The 19,954-nt window shown below is 42.9% G+C and overlaps 1 protein-coding gene across 1 annotated transcript; it reads right to left on the reverse strand.

Moving 5' to 3' along the window:
* Positions 1–10,356: 10,356 nt before the first annotated feature.
* Positions 10,357–18,735, reverse strand: id4 (inhibitor of DNA binding 4). Its single transcript, XM_008108801.3, has 3 exons — positions 17,913–18,735; positions 13,289–13,347; positions 10,357–11,933 (listed from the first exon to the last, which is right to left on the reverse strand). The coding sequence occupies exons 1-2, from the start codon at positions 18,375–18,377 to the stop codon at positions 13,303–13,305; spliced, it is 510 nt and encodes a 169-aa protein (XP_008107008.3). The 5' UTR covers positions 18,378–18,735; the 3' UTR covers positions 10,357–11,933; positions 13,289–13,302.
* Positions 18,736–19,954: the final 1,219 nt, after the last annotated feature.

Genomic DNA, 19,954 nt, shown 5'->3' on the forward strand with positions numbered 1-19,954 from the left:
ATGTTTTAGAATCTGATTCTTCTTATTCTTGGGTATGTCATTTACGGGAGAATAGTTGAGGCTGATAGCTTCCCTCTTAGTGAGGTACTGAATCCACTATAGGTTTTAATGTTTCAAGGAGTTATCCAGTGCTGAACCTATTTTGGGAGCAAGGGTTAAGTATCTTTCTTGCTTTTTCAGAGCCTTAATCTGAAGCTCCACAAACACAGAAGTTATGAGCTACCACTGAGAGAATAACTCTGTAACATGATTAGCAGATAAGGTCCAACACGATTCACAGTTTTTGCCCTTTAGGAATGGGTCAAACCAAAGTTCTGCTCCTATACAATAAATAATGTATTGTTAGTAGATACCGCAGCGTTACAAATCAAGAGAGAACAGATGTATTTCCCTCAAAATAGCCTCTGAGAAATGCCAAGTAGATTCCAAATTTACATGAAGCAGTTCACTCATTGCTGTTTCTGATGTCTAGAAGGATTTGTAGCAAGTCTTACAAGGGTGTAATTCTGTATGTCAATCAGTCTTGTATATAATCTAATGACATATTCCTCCCACTTTCATGTAACTTGTAACACTATATTTTTCTCATTTACATACAATGTCTAGTGGTCCCCTGCACCCTGGAGTGACCATTACTCTTCCATGAGTCCATGAGCAGTTGATGATGCTAGTGTTATGCTATCCAATGGTGCACAACTATGTCTCTCCAGTGTTTGGGACTTCAACTCCCACAAACCCTAGTCAGCTCATCCAATGGTCAGGAATTCTAGGAGCTGAAATCCAAAACACTCGGAGAACCATAGGTTGTGTGTCAGTGTTGTTTCCGTTCTGCTTTTTTGTTTGAATTTTAAAGAAACTGTCCAGTGTCCTGAACCTTTGAAGAAACTTGAAGAATAGACTTCAGCACTTCGGACAGTTCCTTTTAAATTCAGGTTGAAACAGTGGCTCCCACCTTTTGGGTCCCCATGTGTTTTGGCCTACAACTCCCAGAAATCCCAGCCAGTTTACCAGCTGTTAGGATTTCTGGAAGTTGAAGTCCAAAACATCTGGGGTCCCACAGGTCGAGAACCCCTGGGTTAAAATCTGGAGATGATTTGCCACTACACGGACATTGGAGTCATCAAATGGCACCAACATATGTTAGTAACTTCCACATTTAGGTGAAATCCTTGTAGAACAGGCTTGGGCAAAATGCAACAATATAAGCTGTTATAAGGAGGGACATATCATTGATTGCATCTACTTTGATAGATATTTCAAAATTTACCAATGAAATATATTCACAGTGAAAAGACTGTGATAAAGTTGTAGCAGAGATAGACTACATGCCGAAGTGCATTCATTTCCCTTTTATTGTTTTTTTTTCCATCCAACTAAATTAAAGGCTTAGAGCAAATGTCTATTATTATCAGTCATTCATGGAGAACTCTCCCCAAACCCATCCTATGTGAGGTGTTTTAGATAATTGTCATATTACTAGTACAATAGTGACACTAGTGTTACAGTGTTAAGACAGTGGTTACCAGCCTGTGATCTGCGAGCCACCAGTGGTTACCAAGAACTAAAATATGATCTGCAGCCTCACCATTACAACAATATTGCAACAAGAGTGACTGGTCTCATGAAACCCTCTTATAGTACTGAAGCAATGAGGATGTCGGGACTACCCACGAAAGGTGCAACAACAAGCCTCCTGACTGCCACTTCTCCTCCTCCCTCCCTCTGAGCAGAGCCGTTCCATATGGTGCCTGGAAGTGGAGGTGCCTTGGTGTCATTGTTTTTAGCCCTTTTCCTGGGGGGTTATTTGGGGTGCTAATTCAGAAATTTGCATTGGATAGACCACATCTAGATTACTAAATATGGTTTTCTGTAGGCAAGCAGGTGGCAACTGCTGTTTGGCATATGTTCTGTATCGGAAACTAGAGCTGATGTGGTCTATCCAATGTAATATTCTGAATCAGCACCCCAAATAATCAAACCGAATCTGAAGTTGTCCAAAAATAGATTCATAACCCTTTGGGAACTAATGTTAGAGAGTGGTCCCTGGTCAAAGTGGTCCCTGGTCAAAAAACGGTTGGGAACCACCATGTCCGGAGAAAGAGGAGAGGAGCCTTATGTAAAACCTTGAGTACGATGTACACCAGAAGTTGTAAGAAATGCATGATACAAAAATAGTCAAATGGATGGCTAGATAGATAAGAAAGAAGGAAAGAAAGCCTGAAGGGAGGGAGGGAGGGAGGGAGGGAGGGAGGAAGGAAGGAAGGAAGGAAGGAAGGAAGGAAGGAAGGAAGGAAGGAAGGAAGGAAGGAAGGAAGGAAGGAAGGAAGGAAGGAAGGAAGGAAGGAAGGAGGATAGAAAAGAAGACAGGAAAAAAATAGGCAGGATATTTTAGAAGTATTCCACCTGTTCCCAAAGTCTAGAGAGGAGGAAGGAATATTAGGGCTCTTCTGTCCTTTCAGTATCGGCATGGGAGAAAGAAGATGAGCAGCATCTGTTACCACAGCATAATTAGCCAGTCTGCTCCTCCATGCAGAACTATTACAGGTACAGGAGATATCTTCGGGTCAGAAGTTTGTCAGTCTATATGGAATTGAATAGAACTCTGTCAAGCCCATGCCTTTAAAAATGAGAACCAGTGGAGGCTATCACTTACTGCCTGAGAATATGACTTTTGCTTTACTTAGATGTCAATGATAAAATGACGTAGAATATGAAGTCTTCCCACACTGTTTATTAAACCAAGGATGCTTCTAAACAAGGCTTTTATGGCACAATTGCCCAGTTTTGTTCCAGCATCCCAGATGTCTTCCTTAGTTTCTAACTTTCATTGTACCTGCTTCTTCCATCTTTTTTCCCACCAGAAAAAAAAGAATCAATTAATCAGGGAAAGATGGAATCTCACTACACAATGCCTTTTGAGTAACAGTGCTAGGAATTCTTCATCTGTATCAATGCAAATGTGTCATGATGGACAAACTGTCTCAAATGTAAATAATGCACCCCTCTTCTTTTTGGACTCTCGGTGCTTTCATTCAATAGTCTTAAGACCAGGTTGCTATGAGTTTTCCGAGCTGTATAGCCATGTTCCAGAAGCATTCTTGAACATGGCCATACAATTTGGAAAATAATAATAATAATAATAATAATAATAATAATAATAATAAGTAGTAGTAGTAGTAGTAGTAGTAGTAGTAGTAGTAGTATTGGAAAATGTATTGGAAAATGAACACTCAAAGATACTGTGGGACTTCCGAATCCAGACTGACAAAGTTCTGGAACACAACACACCAACATCACAGTTGTGGAAAAGAAAAACATTTGGATTATTGATTTCACCTTTCCAGGTGACAGTTGCATTGACGAAAAGCAACAGAAAAAACTCAGCCGCTATCAGGACCTCAAGATTGAACTTCAAAGACTCTGGCAGAAACCAGTACAGGTGGTCCCGGTGGTGATCGGCACACTGGGTGTTGTGTCAAAAGATCTCAGCTGGCATTTGGAAACAATAGTCATTGACAAAATTACGATCTGCGAACTGCAAAAGGCTACCTTAATGGGATCTGCGCGCATCATCCGAAAATACATCACACAGTCCTAGACACTTGGGAAGTGTTTGACTTGTGATTTTGTGATACGAAATCCAGCATATCTATCTTGTTTGCTGTGTCATACAATGTTGTTGTGTCAATAATAATAATAATAATAATAATAATAATAATAATAATACTTTATTTATACCCCGCCACCATCTCCCCGCAGGGACTCGGGGTGGCTTACATGGGGCAAGGTCCAACTAGCATGATTTACAAAAAACAACAGCATAAATACATTGCACAATATACAAAAAATGAAACACAGTAAGACAATAAAACAGGAGTCACAACATTCTGGAACTTGGTCATACAGTAGAGTCCTGCTTATCCAACTTCTGCTCATCTGACACACCGTATTATCTGATGCCCAGGGCCATTCTCCCTTGCTCACCAACCCTCCTGGGCCAGCTGGGTCCTGGTTCTGTATGAGTGAGGGAGGGCGGGTGGCAAAGGTGGCAGCGGCAGCAGAAGCAGGAGCCTGGAACAGGCAGCCAGGCTCCTGCTCCTGCTGCTGCTGCCACCTTTGCCTCTTTCCCTTGCTCGCTGGCTCACTCACCAGACTGGGTCCTGGTTCTGCTGTTGCTGCGGAACCCGGCCTGGTGAGTGAGCCAGCGAGTGAGTGAGGAAGGGTGGGTGGCAAAGGCCCAGCAGTGGCAGAAGCAGGAGCCTGGAAGATGCTCCTGCTTCTGCCGCACTCCCTATTAGCCAACAGTTTCGCTTATCCGACATTTTGCCTACCCATTTATATCGGATGAGACTCTACTGTACTCAGAAAACTCACAGCAACCCAATGATTCTGGCCATGAAAACCTTCAATAAATCTTAAGACCCTTCACATGAAAAATTATGTACACTGTTGACAGTAGCAAAAATACTCTCACACTAATGACCTCTAACTTAGTACAAGAAAATATGTGTGGTGAAACACTCAAAGCAGGATGGGCAGTTAAACTCTCATCCCTAACATCCATGCATTGATTGTATGTATTTACTTTGGTACACACATGGATCAAAAGCTGGAACTGAAAATTTCTCTACTCATAATACTTGGTTCTTTGGAGACTCCATTGTACATTAAACAGATATCATCTGAACTGCTTTCTTTAGAAGATGCTTGACAATATGGCATGAAGGCAAACATGCTTCTACTGAGAGTTATCATCATGTTTTAGAGATGTCTTTTGTAGAGGAAAGGATAAACATCAGACTCAAAGCTAAGACAACCTGCATTCCCTAAAGAGGCTTAGGAATTTCATGTTCCTCTCATACTGCATTTCCCCTTGATGGGCATCATTCCTCTATTAAACTTCTATATTAGGAAAAGTTGAACAGTCTGCCTGCCATATCCATAGATTCTGCACCCATGAATTATTTAACAATATATTTGTTAAAATATTGCCCTTTTGCTACACCATGGTATATAATGGGATGATCATCCATGGATTTTGACACAGGGGATTCTGGAACCAAACGTCAGTGGATACCGAGTGCCCAATGTACGTGTGATGGAAAGATGTTGTATCTGGAAATAAGCATCATTTTAAAGACACTAACTGATGAATGTTTGAAAACTGCATTTATTTGCTATCCTTTTTTTTTAAAGAGATTTTGCAGAGCAATTAAACAGAGAGACTGAAAAGCAAAGAAATAAAGTAGGCATTTGGAATGTGTAATACAGCTTGTAATATGGAAAAATCCCAACATACAAGTTCTTGTGGATCTTTTTAACCACGATAGAAGTGCAAAAATACATATTAGTGTTAGAAGCTTAAAATGTTTTATTTGTACAGTGCTTTATATATTATACAAATATTAGTGCTGTATGATTCTACCACAGGAGAATATATATCCAACTGCTTTTCTGCCAGTGTTCACCTGCAGTGCAAACTGTATGTTGGAATAACACGAGCAAAGTGTAAGTAAGCATTTCATACATTTGGATATCAACACCTCTGCATCGGTATCATTGTATGGGGTGTGTGTAATACCTCACCATCTTTCTTGGCAGCCGAAACCTCAAAGAGACAGACCTTTTTATCCTGTATGTTCTAGTCCTGCATTTTTTTTTTGATAAATCCAAGAATCAAAAGCATATGGCAATCCTTTTATTTTAAGAATCCTTCAAAAACCCTTTGCCTTATGCTACCAAGTAAAAGTTGCAATCCTATCCACACTATACAAGAAGTCAGTCCAAGTAAAATGAATGGGCTTTATGTCAGAGTAAATGTGTATTGATTATTTTCCTTTCAAGTTGAAGAAGATTTATAGTGGGATTCAGAGATGTATTTGTCAAGTCATCCCAATGGCCAACTCCTTCATGGAGGAAAGGAAACATCAAAGTAGCATAGGTGCTGTACAGGGATCGATCCAGGCGTCTGTTCAAGATCAATCTCTGCTAAACAGGATCTGATTAAAATCTATTGATTCTCAGTGTGGACGCTACGTGTTTTTCCAAGAACAGGCCCAATCACTGCAAGAAACTGTGATTGCTCAAGGCATCCTCCGCTTCTTCACACAAACTTTCTCCAAGTAATGCAATCAATTGAGATCGTTTTCCTGGAGTTATTTGCCTAATGTCTCTTATGTGCAAAACAGTAGCAACCAACCATTTCCTATTTGCTCGCTGGAATGATTAGATTTGTTGTTGGTCTTAATGCAACAGATGCTACACAATACTACCCCCTACTGGGGGAAAACAGTCCTGTGTAGGAATAATCTGACTATCCGTTTTGTCTAAAGCAGTGGTTCCCAACCTGTGGATCCCCAGATGTTTTGGCCTTCAACTCTCAGAAATCCTAACAGCTGGTAAACTGACTGGAATACTCGCTGGGATTTCTGGGAGTTGTAGGCCAAAACATCTGGGAACCCACAGGTTGAGAACCACTGGCCTAAAAGATGGGAAAACTTTAACTCTACAGAGATAGTAAAGGTAAAAATAAAGGTTTTCCCTGGCATCAAGTTCAGTTGTGTCCGACTCTGGGGGTTGGTGCTCATCTTCATTTCTAAGCTGAAGAGCCGGCATTGTCCATAGTCACCTCCAAGGTCATGTGGCCGGCATGACTGCATGGAGCGCTGTTACCTTCTCGCCTATTGATCTACTCACATTTGCATGTTTTCGAACTGCTAGGTTGGCAGAAGCTGGGGCTAATAGCGGGAGCTCACCCTGCTCTCCGGATTCAAACCGCCAGCCTTTTGGCCAGCAAGTTCAGCAGCGCAGCAGTTTAACCCACTGCACCACCGCAGACTCCTCTACAGAGATAATGGACTACAATTCCCATAATCCCTTACCATGGGCTATGCTACTCAGGCCATCTGGGAGATGAAGCCCAAAACATCTGGAAGAGCCAAGTTTCCTCACTCTACCTTACACTTCTCCTTTTTAAAGGTCCCGAGGCTCAAATTGTCAGCATAATGTCTTAGAAGTGTGTGGACTGCTTCCACACCCTATTTCCTCCAAAATAAGATCTACCCTGAAAATAAGACCTATCATGATTTTTCAGCATTTCTGATGATGCTCAAAATATAAGCTCTATTTCAAAAATATGCCTTAGATATAAGTAAAGGTAAAGGTTTTCCCCTGACATTAAGTCTAGTTGTGTCCGACTCTGGGGATTGGTGCTCATCTCCATTTCTAAGCCAAAGAGCCGGCATTGTCTATAGACACCTCCAAGGTCATGTGGCTGGCATGACTGCATGGTAGCTCAAGTATAATTCAAATATAGGGCTCACTAATATCCAGAGATTCACGTATCCCTGAGAGTCTTGGAATATATCCACCAAGGATACAGGAGCCATAGTATATTTCTTTGTTCCTTTTCATTCTGCATGGAGTGCTGTTACCTTTCTGCTGGAGTGGTACCTATTGATCTTCTCACATTTGATGTTTTCGAACTTCTAGGTTCGCAGAAGCTGGGGCTAAGAGCAGAAGCTCACCCCACTCCCTCGATTCGAACCACTGATCTTTCGGTCAACAAGTTCAACAGCTCTTGATTTAATCCGGTGCGCCACCGGGGGCACATTTAAAAAGTCAATTTGGAAAAATAAAACTGCCCCTGAAAACAATCCCTAACACATCTTTTGGAGCAAAAATTAATATAAGATCCTATCTTATTTTGGGGGAAACAGGTTACATCTGATACAAATGTTTTGCTTTCCTGAAGGAATATCGTTCACTATCTTGAGTCATAGTTTTGTGAGAAAGAACAGTATCAATAAAATATTAGACAATTTTATGTTTTCCTAGTCATGAGAAAACAAGTTCTTTGCTAGACATCAAACGGGACCTTGGAGAGCAAATATTCAGATTATAAATCTGTCCTCTTTAATCTCATGCAACACCATTGGTTATTTTAAAACAAATCTTATACATTAAATGGTGCGTACATTAGAAGGGCTTATTATTTTAAACATGATTCCTCTAGAACTGTTGCACAAAAAGTGGGAAATAAAATCACTGAACATTACTTGGAGTGATTAACTAAATGGGACTTCTCTGAAAAACAGTGAGAGGCCTATAACAAACTGCTTTGAAAAGTGTCTTGTCAAGATGCTCTTTTTTGCACATTTCAGCTACTGGTACAAGTTTCACTGTTTTTTCCCTGCGCAACTGGAGTTTCAGCTTTCACAGGCAGACTTGCATGGCTTTTGCTGTGTAACCAAACCTCTCTCCCGTTTACAAGGATGTACTTGCTTTTCAATGTCACTATGCAAGGAATGATAACCATCGAACTGAACAGTCAGCAGCACAGAAGGTAGCTTTCAGTTCATGACAGTACTAGATCACTTCAGAAGGAGTCCTTTTAATTGAAACTAATGAGAGTGGAAATAGTTTCGAGAGAGCAAGGTCATTTTAAAGAGCCTCACTGGCATCCCTTCCCATCTTTCTTTTTGTATTTCTTGCAGTCAATACACAAATCAGTCAAAAGGATGCAGGGGCACCGACATGCATTTTTTAAAACACAAAAACTTCATTTTGCTCACTATACCACAATATTAGTGTCATTTGTGTAAATGCCGTTAAGTGGCTTCCCAAACTAAGCAGGGATTACTGAAAGTGGTTCCAGGACAACAAGCAAAAGACAGGAAAGACTTTTTCAGTCCCACTCTCTATAACTCTGTGTACTAGTGGGATTCCTTTCCATTTATCCTTAAAAAGAGGAACAATAACAATAATATGATTTTAAACAGGCTAAGACATTTTTTATTGTGTCAGAGGTGACTTGAGAACATACTTCAAGTCACTTCTGGTGTGAGAAAATTGGCTGTCTACAGAGACCTTCCCAGGGGATGCCTGGATGTGTTACCATCCTGCTGGGAGCCTTCTCTCATGTCCCTGCAAGCTAGAATTGACAGACGGGAGCTCACCCCTTCTTGCAGATTCAAAACTGCAGCCTTCAAGTTCGCAACCCAACCTTCAGGTCAGCAGTTCAGCCGGCACAAGGGTTTAACCCATTGCAACACTGCGGCTCCTATAGGCTAAGACATGACTGAATATCTGTCTGTTTCTTACGTGAAAATACCCAAGACTCCCTGACATGAAAGCAAGTGCTATTCTTTTGTCTTAACCAAATTCAAGCTTAAATATGATGTGAACCCTGCCTCTAGCAGAAGTCTTTTTCTTTCCCATTTGCAAGTAAGAAAGGACAACATAACTCAGCCTCTTCCTGAAAGTCGGCTTTCATCATTCATTTCAGTTTCCTTGTTTCTAAGAATGATTGCTTTATGAAAGAGCTGTTCATTAAAGATAATCAGGCTAGACTAAGAGACATTTCAGCTCAGGTGTCTTTTTCAGGGTTTTTACCTGAATGACCTCCATTCACTAGATTAAAAATAATAATTGTAAGCCTACAATGCCCCATATTTGCTATTTTATGCTTTGGTTTTGCCTCACTGTATCTTAGTAGCAGACCGTTTGGTTAGAAAATAGCGATTTTGACATTTACCGCACCTATAGCTACGTTATTTCCTTATAAAGATTGAACATAATTGGAATGATGTTGGAGTTATAGTTTGCTGAGGCGCCAGTGCAAAACTCCAGATTTCATGATTCCATAGCATTCAGCCATAGCAGTTAAAGTTGGGTCAAACTGCATTCATTCTGCAGTATAGCTGCATTGTCATAATCATAATGTATCCTTCATTAACATCTTTGCTTCGAGGAGCCACGGTGGCGCAATAGGTTAAACCCTCGTGTTGGTTGGACTGCTGACCTAAAGGTTGAGTTGCTGACCTGAAGGTTGCTGGTTTGAATCAGTGAGATGGGGTGAGTTCCTGTCTGTCAGCTCTAGCTTGCGGGGACATGAGTGTAGCCTCCCAGCAGGATGGTAACACATCCAGGCATCCCCTGGGCAACGTCTCTGTAGACGGCCAATTCTATCACACCAGAAGTGACATGCTTCAAGTCGCTTCTGACACGATAAAAAAAATTGGAATGATGATCACTTTGACGCTTTTAAAAGTCCTCCCATACAGACACTTGAAGCCAAATAGGACTTGCTATACATGTAGTTGGCTGTCTAGAAAACACCCAATTAAATCTTACTTAATTCACCCGCTTTAAGAATATCCCTTCTCACAGAACTGCAGACTCACTATAATAAGAAATGAGTAATTTTCTGAGGTTGTCTGGATGGAAGGTGGAAACACACTGCAAACTGTTGCGATCAGATTAACCATTAGGCATCATGCAGAAGGAAAGTGAAGCAGATGTATAGAGCTCTGAAAGTATTGAAGGAAGGAAGAAAGAAGAGAATCACAGCACAAGGCACGTCAATCTAGTTTAATGTTCACATGTAGAAGTTACACATAACAGAGACTGAACAGGATTTTCAGATGTAACAGAGTTGCAATGAAATGAAGGCTGTTGTATATTAGAAAAATAATTTTGATACAGTCATCTGATTTTGTTTTTGGTCTACGTAAGTTTTTTGAAATTGACTTACACCAGTAATCAGACTGAAATGTTCCCTGTTATCCCTCCCTACCCTCCATGTTTCAGTATCAATAGTCTTTGGATGAAACAGTGACTGTACATTTGTTGATAGTTTGCCCTTTGGTTAGAAGCAGAAAACATTTTTTTACTGTTTTTCCAAGGTAATATGCCACAGGGCTAAATTCTGGGGTCCAGTGTCCCCTTGGGTGTTATAAAAGTGGTCCATGTTTTGTGATAATTTTCATTTTTTAGAAAATAAATGTTCATTATCCCGCAGCACTGTACCCATATTGGAAAAAAGTAGCAATCTCAGTAAAGAACAAATAAATTTCTGACATCTCAATGCGGTTTCGCATATTCTGTAATATAAACCTCAGTGCCCAACAGACAAAAAAGTTGTTCCAAAATCGTATGCTACAAACATATTTTCAATTTGAATCAAAAGAGGGGGATAAACCCACATTGGTATGGATAGAACAAGTTTATTTGCGGTTAGATATTGCATGCATTCATGCAGGAACTGACTCAATTCTACCTACGGCTGTAGCTTCCAAATTGAAAAGGGAGTGAGGAGGGACGGGTGGGACAAACACCCACCAAAGACATCCCTCAGCATCCAATATATTTTCATTGACAGCAGTTCTGCACTCGAGCCAGAAAACAATTCTGCCTAAAGTATTCCCACAGATTTCAAAAGAAAACATACACAACTTTATAATATTTACAAAAAAATATTTAATTAAAAATATTTTATAATTACAGTAGGTCTATTAAAGCATATACTTTTCTCACTTACACTTATAGAACCTCTCTGTATATACATAGTATGAAATGTCACTTTTTTCCTTTTCTTCTTCTTTTTCTTCTTCTCTTTAATCTATACAATATGTAACACTCCTTCGGGGAGAAGAAAGTCCCCGAGGAAACAATAAAAGCATCTATTTTAAACAATAGATGTCCGAACCAAAGTTATCTACAATGCCTCTGGTAGATTAGTAAAGCTTCGGATTTCAGCTGCTCAGCACATTAAAAGTTAAAACTTCTACCCTCCCCGTGTGTCCTTGATCTTCTCTATCCAACAGAAGAGCCACATGGATGCTGAAGAGTTCAAACCCCCTCCCTCCCAGACAAGAATACAATTCACATCTGATCTAAAAAGAAAAAAAAACAACCAAAAGAATTAAGAGACACGTGTGTAAAATGCTATGAACGTGCAAAGTCGTGAAAATTTCTCCTCTCTTTCTCTCTAAAGGAAGTATGGAAAGAATTCTGGAGTAGTTGATTTTTTTTTCCTTTTTGCCCAGTGGCTGAGATTTCTTTCTTGCTTTTTTTTTCTTTTTTCCCCCTCCCTCTCTAATGTGTCTTTCTTTCTTTCTGCTTCTCTGGCTCAGGATTTGCCTGCCGCACACCTGTGGAAGAGGAATGAATAGAAGGGGGGTGTGAACCATTCTGCTCCAGACTGACTGGCGCCACCAACAAAACAGAAGACATGCTTGATCAACAACCCAAAACAAACCAGGTCAAACAACAACCGCAGCTCCCAGGCTAGGCCAAGCAGAGGCACACACAGCTGCAAGTCCAAGCCAGAGAGAATGGGAGCAAAGGCGACTGTGGAAGTCTCCTTCCTCCAGCTCTATTCTCACAGATCAGGCATGGGAGGCGGGGGCATTTTGCAGCCCAGTTTGACAAACATTCTCTTAAACAGAGACCAGTTTGCTTCCCAGTAAATGTTTGTGTCAGGAGCGACTTGAGCAACTGCAAGTCACTTCTGGTGTGAGATAATTGTCCGTCTGCAAGGACTTTTCCCAGGGGATGTTTTACTATCCTTGTGGGAGGCTTCTCTCGTGTCCGCGCATGGAGCTGGAGCTGACAGAGGGAGCTCATCCACACTCTCCCCAGGTTGGATTCGAACCAGCAACCTTCAGGTCAGCAACCTAACCTTCAAGTCAGCAGTCCTGCCAGCACAAGGGTTTAACCCACTGCGCCACCGGGGGCTCCATGAGTAAAGATCACAGCTGTGTTGCCAAAGAAATAGCTGTGTAAGCGAACCCACATCATTTCCATAATGCATTTTTTTTCATTGTATTTGGAGGAAAGCAAAGAAAGCAACACCTCAGAAACAGGCTTGATCTGTGAGTTAAAGAAATGCCATTGCAGTTCAGAATGAATGCCGCATTTTGTTTTCCCAACTCAAACAATGTGACACAAGTATTTTCTGCTTCCCTTGTATTTGGTTTTTTTGTCCCTAGCTGGAACAAATGGCAAGGCTTGGTTTAATCTAGATCAATCCTTTACAATATATAAATTTAGAATGAACGCAGGCATTCAGACGGACTTGCGCCTTTAATGTTGAAAACTAAGCAGAAAATATGATTAAACACTGCACACCATGCCAAGTCACAAAACTATTACGCGAAGCAACTCGGAACTGAAAGCAATGGGATTACACTGATTTAGATCAAAGTATGCTAACTGAGTTAGTGGGTGGGGGTTGCAGCCTAGCATGCTAATTTCTGTGCATGTTTTTGGCACAGGCTTTTCTCCTGATTTCAATCATACAAGGTTCTAAATGCACCTAAGAACTGGAGCACCCAAAGGCTTAGGAAGGAGGACTCTAGCCTGATCCCAACTATATTTGTTTGATGTAAGGGCCATGGTTTACTTCCAAATAAGTATAGTTAGGGGGCTGAAAGAGGTTCCCTACCAAAGATGCAGACACATCAAGTTCCCAGCTCTGCTAACACACCAAAGAGAGAATACTCACCTTAGAAATGCAGTTCAGCGGCACAGGATACTGTCCCCTTGCTTATTCACAGCGGCAGCCTGAAAAAGAACAACAGAAACCACAGTGGCACATTAGAGGCTTAGGCAGGAAAAAAAAAAGAAAATCTTCATTGTCCAGCTTCCTTAAACACACTGGGACAAAGGACGCTGGAAGAATGAGACCTGTTTCTCAACAAGTCTGTCCCCGGCTAATCATTAGTGGCAGGCGGCAAGCTGTCAGGTGTGGCAACCTTTTGCTTCATACCCCCACAGGGATTACCAATGGCAGTCGAGGGTCACATACTTCCCCCGGGCAGTACAACCAAGCAATAGCGGCTGTGTTATGAAAATCTGGGGCTCTCCACAGAACGATTTCAATCAATACCTCCCACATGGATGCTTTCTCTGAGCATATTTTTACTACTGGGGATTGGTGGATGGGGAAGATTATACTCTGCTCCCACATACTGTGGAGCCTTTGTTGAAACAATTGCCATCTATGTTTGTGCTTCTAGATTAGTTCTAAAGATACTGATCCAAATCCAGCTCTAGTCACCAATGAACTATTTCCAATGGTGTGTCGGTCCAGAACAACAGTGTGATGTGCTGTGGATCTGTACACCGATATCCAATTGTATCCATACTGGAGATGACTGCTATTTAAGGATCCCTCCCTAGTCCAAGGCAATTTTAGGGAAAAAATCATCTCTGTGAAATAAATAGAAATTGCTTCCTTATAAGGCATATACATACAGATAAGAGCCAAACATACAACGCTAGATATATTTCGCTGCACGCTGCTCATTCAGATATAGTTGACAGAATGACAAAGCCCGGTAACCTATTGAAATGCCATTGCATCCTATAAGGCATTAAGTGTGTATAGGTATGTGCCTGTTTTCACGCTTGCACAGCCACGCAGGGAGACCCATTTCATCTGGAATTTAATATCGAGCCTGCGTTGCAACCCTCCAGCCAATTAACCCATATTGTTGGTTTTTGGGAAGCTTCCCTTCCAGGGAGATCAGATCAAGTGGTGCCCCCAAGCATTAGGCGTGTAGGTCAGCTCTCGTGGGTCATTTCGGGAGTCCCTGCCTAAAACAGAGGGACCAAAGAGGAGAAGGTTTGGCTGGAGACAGGTGGAATCGAGGATGAAAAGCAGGGCATTGGAGTTAGGGTCAAATCCTGTAGACAAGGGTTGCATCTACACTGTGGAATTAATACCGTTTGACACAACTTTTACCGCTCTGGCTCAATACCATGGAATACTGGGAGTTGCAGTTTTACAAGGCCTTTAAGTCTTCTCTTCCAAAGAATACTGAAGCCTCACAGGTCGTGAGGATCGGATGGGATAACATAGAATTTTCAAATGTGATTTGTGACCGTGTTGTGTCATACAGGTGTTGTCAAAGGCTTTCTTGGCCAGAATCACTGGGTTGCTGTGAGTTTGGCCATGCTTTAGAAGCATTCTCTCCTGACGTTTCCCCTGCATCTATGGCAGGCATCTTCAGAGGCTGTGAGGTCTGTTGGAAATTAGGCAAATGGGGTTTATATATCCATGGAAGGTTCAGGGTGGGAGAAAGAACTCTTGTCTGCCTGAATGTTGTATGAATGTTGCAATTGGCCACCTTGATTAGGATTGAACAGCCTTTCAGCTTCAAGGTCTGGCTGCTAACTGCCTGAGGGGATCCTTTGTTGGGAGGTGTCAGCTGGCCTTGATTGTTTTGTCTGGAATTCCTCTGTTTTCTGAGTGGTGTTTTTATTAAATATACAATTTGTATATTTAATTTTTTTAAAAGGAAAAGCAAACTAGCAAACTCCCAGGATCCCATGGCATCGAGCCAGGGCAGTGAAAGTGGTGGCAAGTGGCATTATTAATTCTATAGTAGAGATGTACCCAATAGCACCGGATGCATAGTTCACCCGCTGAACCGTATGAAGGTTTGTCTTGGAGACAGGTGGAGTCAGGGAGGGAAAGGGCGGAGGAGGGGGGGGAGGTGAATTACTGTATTTCTTCGATTATAAGACACAGGTCCCCATATCTCTAAAAAAACAGCATTGTAGCACCATGGGTGCTTTCTTATCTATATAAATAAAAGTGAAAATATGTGTGCATGTTGCACCTCAAGGGGTCCTCCATGGCCCGATGAATCTGGACCAAAACATAGGACACATAATCCAAATCATTATTGTGTCAGAAGTGACATGATAAAAAAAAATCTCAAAAATTGTCCTAAAGCTAACAATGAATATTTCTAATAATTAGCAGTCAAAAATGCATCTCTGGACAAAGCAGGTATAAATTCTAGTATGTTTATGTGTGTGTGTGTGAGAAAGAGAGAGAGAGATAGGGAGAGATAATGTGTGTACATACAGAGATATATTTATCTAAAGGTTGCTGTGAGTTTTCCAGGCTGTATGGCTATGTTCCAGAAGCATTCTCTCCTGACATTTCTCCTGCAACTATGGCAGGCATCCTCAGAGGTTGTGGGATCTGTTGGAAACTAGGCAAGTGGGGTTTGTATGTCTGTGGAAGGTCCAGGATGGGAGAAAGAACTCTTGTCTGTTGGAGGCAGGTGTGAATGTTTCAACTGGCCACCTTGATTAGCATTGAATAGTTTTTCGGTTTCAAGATCTGGCTGATTCCTGCCTGGGGGAATCCTTTGTTGGGAGGTATTAGCTGGCTCTGATTGATCCATGTCTGGAATTACCCTGTTTTTGAGTGTTGTTTTTATTTACTGTCCTGACGTTAGAGTTTTTTAAAATACTGGTAGCCAGATTTTGTTCATTTTCATGGTTTCTTTCTTTCTGTTGAAATGCTTGTGGATTTCAAATGGCTTCTCAGTGTAGTCTGACATGTCCTCTCTCTGTGTGTGTCAGGACATTTTCTGTGTCAGGAGTGACTTGAGAAACTGCAAGTCGCTTCTGGTGTGAGAGAATTGGGCATCTGCAAGGACGTTGCCCAGGGGACGCCGGTTGCACAGGGGATGCCCGGGTGTTTTTGATGTCTGACCATCCTTGTGGGAGGTTTCTCTCATGTCCCCGCATGGGGAGCTGGAGTTGACCGAGGCTTCAAGTCAGCAACCCAACCTTCAGGTCAGCAGTCCTGCTGGCACAAGGGCTTAACCCATTGCGCCACTGGGGGCTCTGTCTGACAACATACCTATCTAAAGCTAACAATGAGTACTTCTCATAATTAGAATTCAAAAAGGCATCCCTGGACATTTCCCATGTCAGGAGCGACTTGAGAAACTGCAAGCCGCTTCTGGTGTGAGAGGATTGGCCGTCTGCAAGGACGTTGCCCAGGTGATGCTTGGATTTTTTTTATGTTTTTATACCATCCTTGGGAGGTACCATGGGAGGCTTCCATGGGAGGCTTCTCTCATGTCTCCGCATGGAGCTGGGCAAACTTTGGCCCTCCGGGTGTTTTGGACTCCAACCCAGTTCTAGGAGCCCCTGGTGGTGTAGTGGACTAAAGCCTCGTGACTTGAAGGTTGGGTTGCTGACCTGAAAGCTGCCAGGTTCTAATCTCACCCAGGAAGAGCGCAGATGAGCTCCCTCTATCAGCTCCAGCTCTATGTGGGGACATGAGAGAAGCCTCCCACAAGGATGGTAAAAACATAAAAAAAAAATCCGGGCGTCCCCTGGGCAACATCCTTGCAGACGGCCAATTTTCTCACTCCAGAAGCGACTCAAGTTGCTCCTGACACGGAAAAAAAAAAAGCAACCCAGTTGAAGTGCCATCAGGTTGCCCTTGGCCACTCAATGGCTACACTTTTATTCTGTGGTGTTGTGATTTTATAGTTCTGATGTATTAATTTGTGGTGACTAGAATGTATTTTATGTTGTTGTATTTTACTGTGTATTGCTGGGCTTGGTCCCCATATAAGCCGCCCCGAGTCCCCCTGGGGAGGTGGGGCGGGATACAAGAATAAAGTTATTATTATTACTATTATAGGTAAAGGTTTCCCCTGACATTAAGTCCAGTCATGTCTGCCTCTGGGGGTTGGTACTCATCTCCATTTTTAATCCGAGGAGCCGGCATTGTCCGTAGACACCTCCAAGGTCATGTGGCCGGCATGACTGCATGGAGCACCGTTACCTTCCCGCCGGAAGTGGTACCTATTGATCTACTCACATTGGCATGTTTTCGAGCTGCTAGGTTGGCAGGAGCTGGGCGCTCACTCCGCTCCCGGGATTTGAACCTGGGACCTTTTGGTCCACAAGTTCAGCAGCTCAGCGCTTTAACACACTGTGCCACCAGAGACCCTGATTATTATTATTATTATTATTATTATTATTATTATTATTATCCAACCTTTAAGTCATCAGTCCTGCCAGACCCTGGGCTGGGGTGCTCCAACGCCAGGATCTATGTGTGTATGTAATGTATGTATCTATATCTATCTATCTATGGGACTGAAATTAGTGTGCGCCTTGGAATGGAAGAAATGGAATAGAATAGAATAGAAGAAGAGTGGTGAATCCATGCTTCTCTCTTGCCAAGCTTAACAGGTCGTTGGATTCCCGAGGCGCATTTAGAAAGGGGGAAAGGGGAGCAAGGGTGGGCTCCTCCTGCCCTGCCCAAGGGAGAAGGGAAGAGGAGGAGAAGGGCGGTTTCTTACCGGGTCGACGTTGAGGGCGGTGAGCGGGGTCCTGGGCGCTTGGTGGGGCGCAAGGAGCTGCTGCTGCTGCTGTTGGGGAGGCTGCTGCGGGAGAGGCTGCTGCTGCTGCTGCCGAAGGAGGGCCGGGTGCGTCTCCAGGGCCAGCTGCAGGTCGAGGATGTAGTCGATGACGTGCTGGAGGATCTCCACTTTGCTGACCCGCTTGTGGGGCGGGATGGTGGGCACCAGCTTCCGGAGGCGGCTGTAGCAGTCATTCATGTCGCACTGGAGGCACAGCGCGGCCGGCTCGTCCACTTCGTTTCCCTTCAAGCAGCCCGGATCGGAGAGGAAACCCAAGGGAAGATCGCCTCCTCCTCCTCCTCCGCCTCCATCGCTGCCTCCTCCTCCTCCTCCTCCGCCTCCACAACAGCAGCCGCTAGCCAGCGCCTTCCTATTCGGGTGCCGGACGGGACTCACCGCCTTCATGGTACCCCTCAAAATAAAGACACCGAGAGCGAGCTGTCCCTCCTCAATGCCCACCAAACGAGCAAATAAAACAGAGAGGTTGGAAGAAAAAAAAAACAATCGATTTGCTTTCAATAGAATAGACAATACAAAAATAATAATAATAATGATGATGATATCCCAGCTGGTTGGGTGAGTTTCTCCTCTTTCCTCCCCTCTGGCTCCCAACCCCAACCGCCTCTGCTCCAGCCCCGTTTGCAACGCCGCGGAGTATATATAGAGACGGAGAAAGGAGGCGGGGAAAGGAGAAGGAAAGGAGGAGGGAAGGAAAGAAGGAGAAGGAGGAGGAGGCGAGCGAGCGAGCAAAGGAGCGGGTCGGTGGGTGGGTGAGAAAGAGAGAGAGAGAGAGAGAGAGCCCGGAGTAAGAGGAGGGATAATCATGTGTCGGGGGAAAAAAGAACGAGGCAGGCGAAGAGGGCGGCGCGCTTTAGCCAATGGGAAGGAGCGGGCGCCTCCTTGGAACGCGGGTTCAGCCAATGGCGGGCGGTTTCATTCTCCTCGGCGCTGTGTAGGGTCTGGGGGAAAAGGGAGGCTGTTGAGCCTCAGGGAGGAGAAGGAAGGAAAGAGGGAGGGAGGGAAGGAGAGAGGGAGGGAAAAAGAAGTTCCTGATGAAGAATTGCGGGAATGCGAGAGGAATCCACACTCGCTCTTGGATGGACCGGGTCTCTTCCTTCTACCCCCAGCATAGATAGATACCTTGTTTCCCCGAAAATAAGACAGTGTCTTATATTAATTTTTGCTCCCAAAGATGCACTAGGTCTTATTTTCAGGGGATGTCTTATTTTTCCATGAAGAATTCACATTTATTGTTGAACAAAAAATGAACATTTATTATATATTGTACAGTAGTTGTCATCACAAACCAGCATAACCAGACAAACTGTGAATCCTATCAAGAATTTCTTGTTACTACCATTATTTCCATGTACAACACTCTATGGTACAGACATTTACCGATCCTGCATGTTCTGGTGTTCTGTTTGACGGGCATGCTTCCAAACAAAAACTTTGCTAGGTCTTACTTTCTGGGGAGGCCTTATATTTAGCAATTCAGCAAAACCTCTACTAGGTCTTATTTTCTGGGGATGTCTTATTTTAGGGGAAACAGGATATTTAGATATATACTGTATCAATATCAATAGATATTTGTGTCTACCCTGGATCTATCGATAGGTGGATGTTTCTAAGCCGGATCTATCTAGCTAAACTGGACAAGGCTGTAGCCAAGGGGGGGGGGGGGGTGTTAGGGGCTTCAAACCCCCCCCCCCCCCGAATTTTTTTCTGGTTTACTCATGAATTTTAATTGTTTAACCAAATCCTCATGAGTACCCACTGATTGTTTAGGAGATGCAGACAATGCCAGATATCAAAAATTCTATGTTTAGCTCAAAGGTCAAGAAAAAATCAAGAAAGATATGATGGCCAAGGGTTCAACTGGGATAGAAGTTATCCTCTCAACATTAGAGAAAATTACATGAGTGTCCACTGAAGTTTATCTGTCTTGCGTGTCTGTTAAAGTTTATCGATGGAGCCTGATT

This window comes from Anolis carolinensis, chromosome 4 (assembly GCF_035594765.1).
Source record: "Anolis carolinensis isolate JA03-04 chromosome 4, rAnoCar3.1.pri, whole genome shotgun sequence".
Classification (NCBI taxonomy): domain Eukaryota; kingdom Metazoa; phylum Chordata; class Lepidosauria; order Squamata; family Dactyloidae; genus Anolis; species Anolis carolinensis.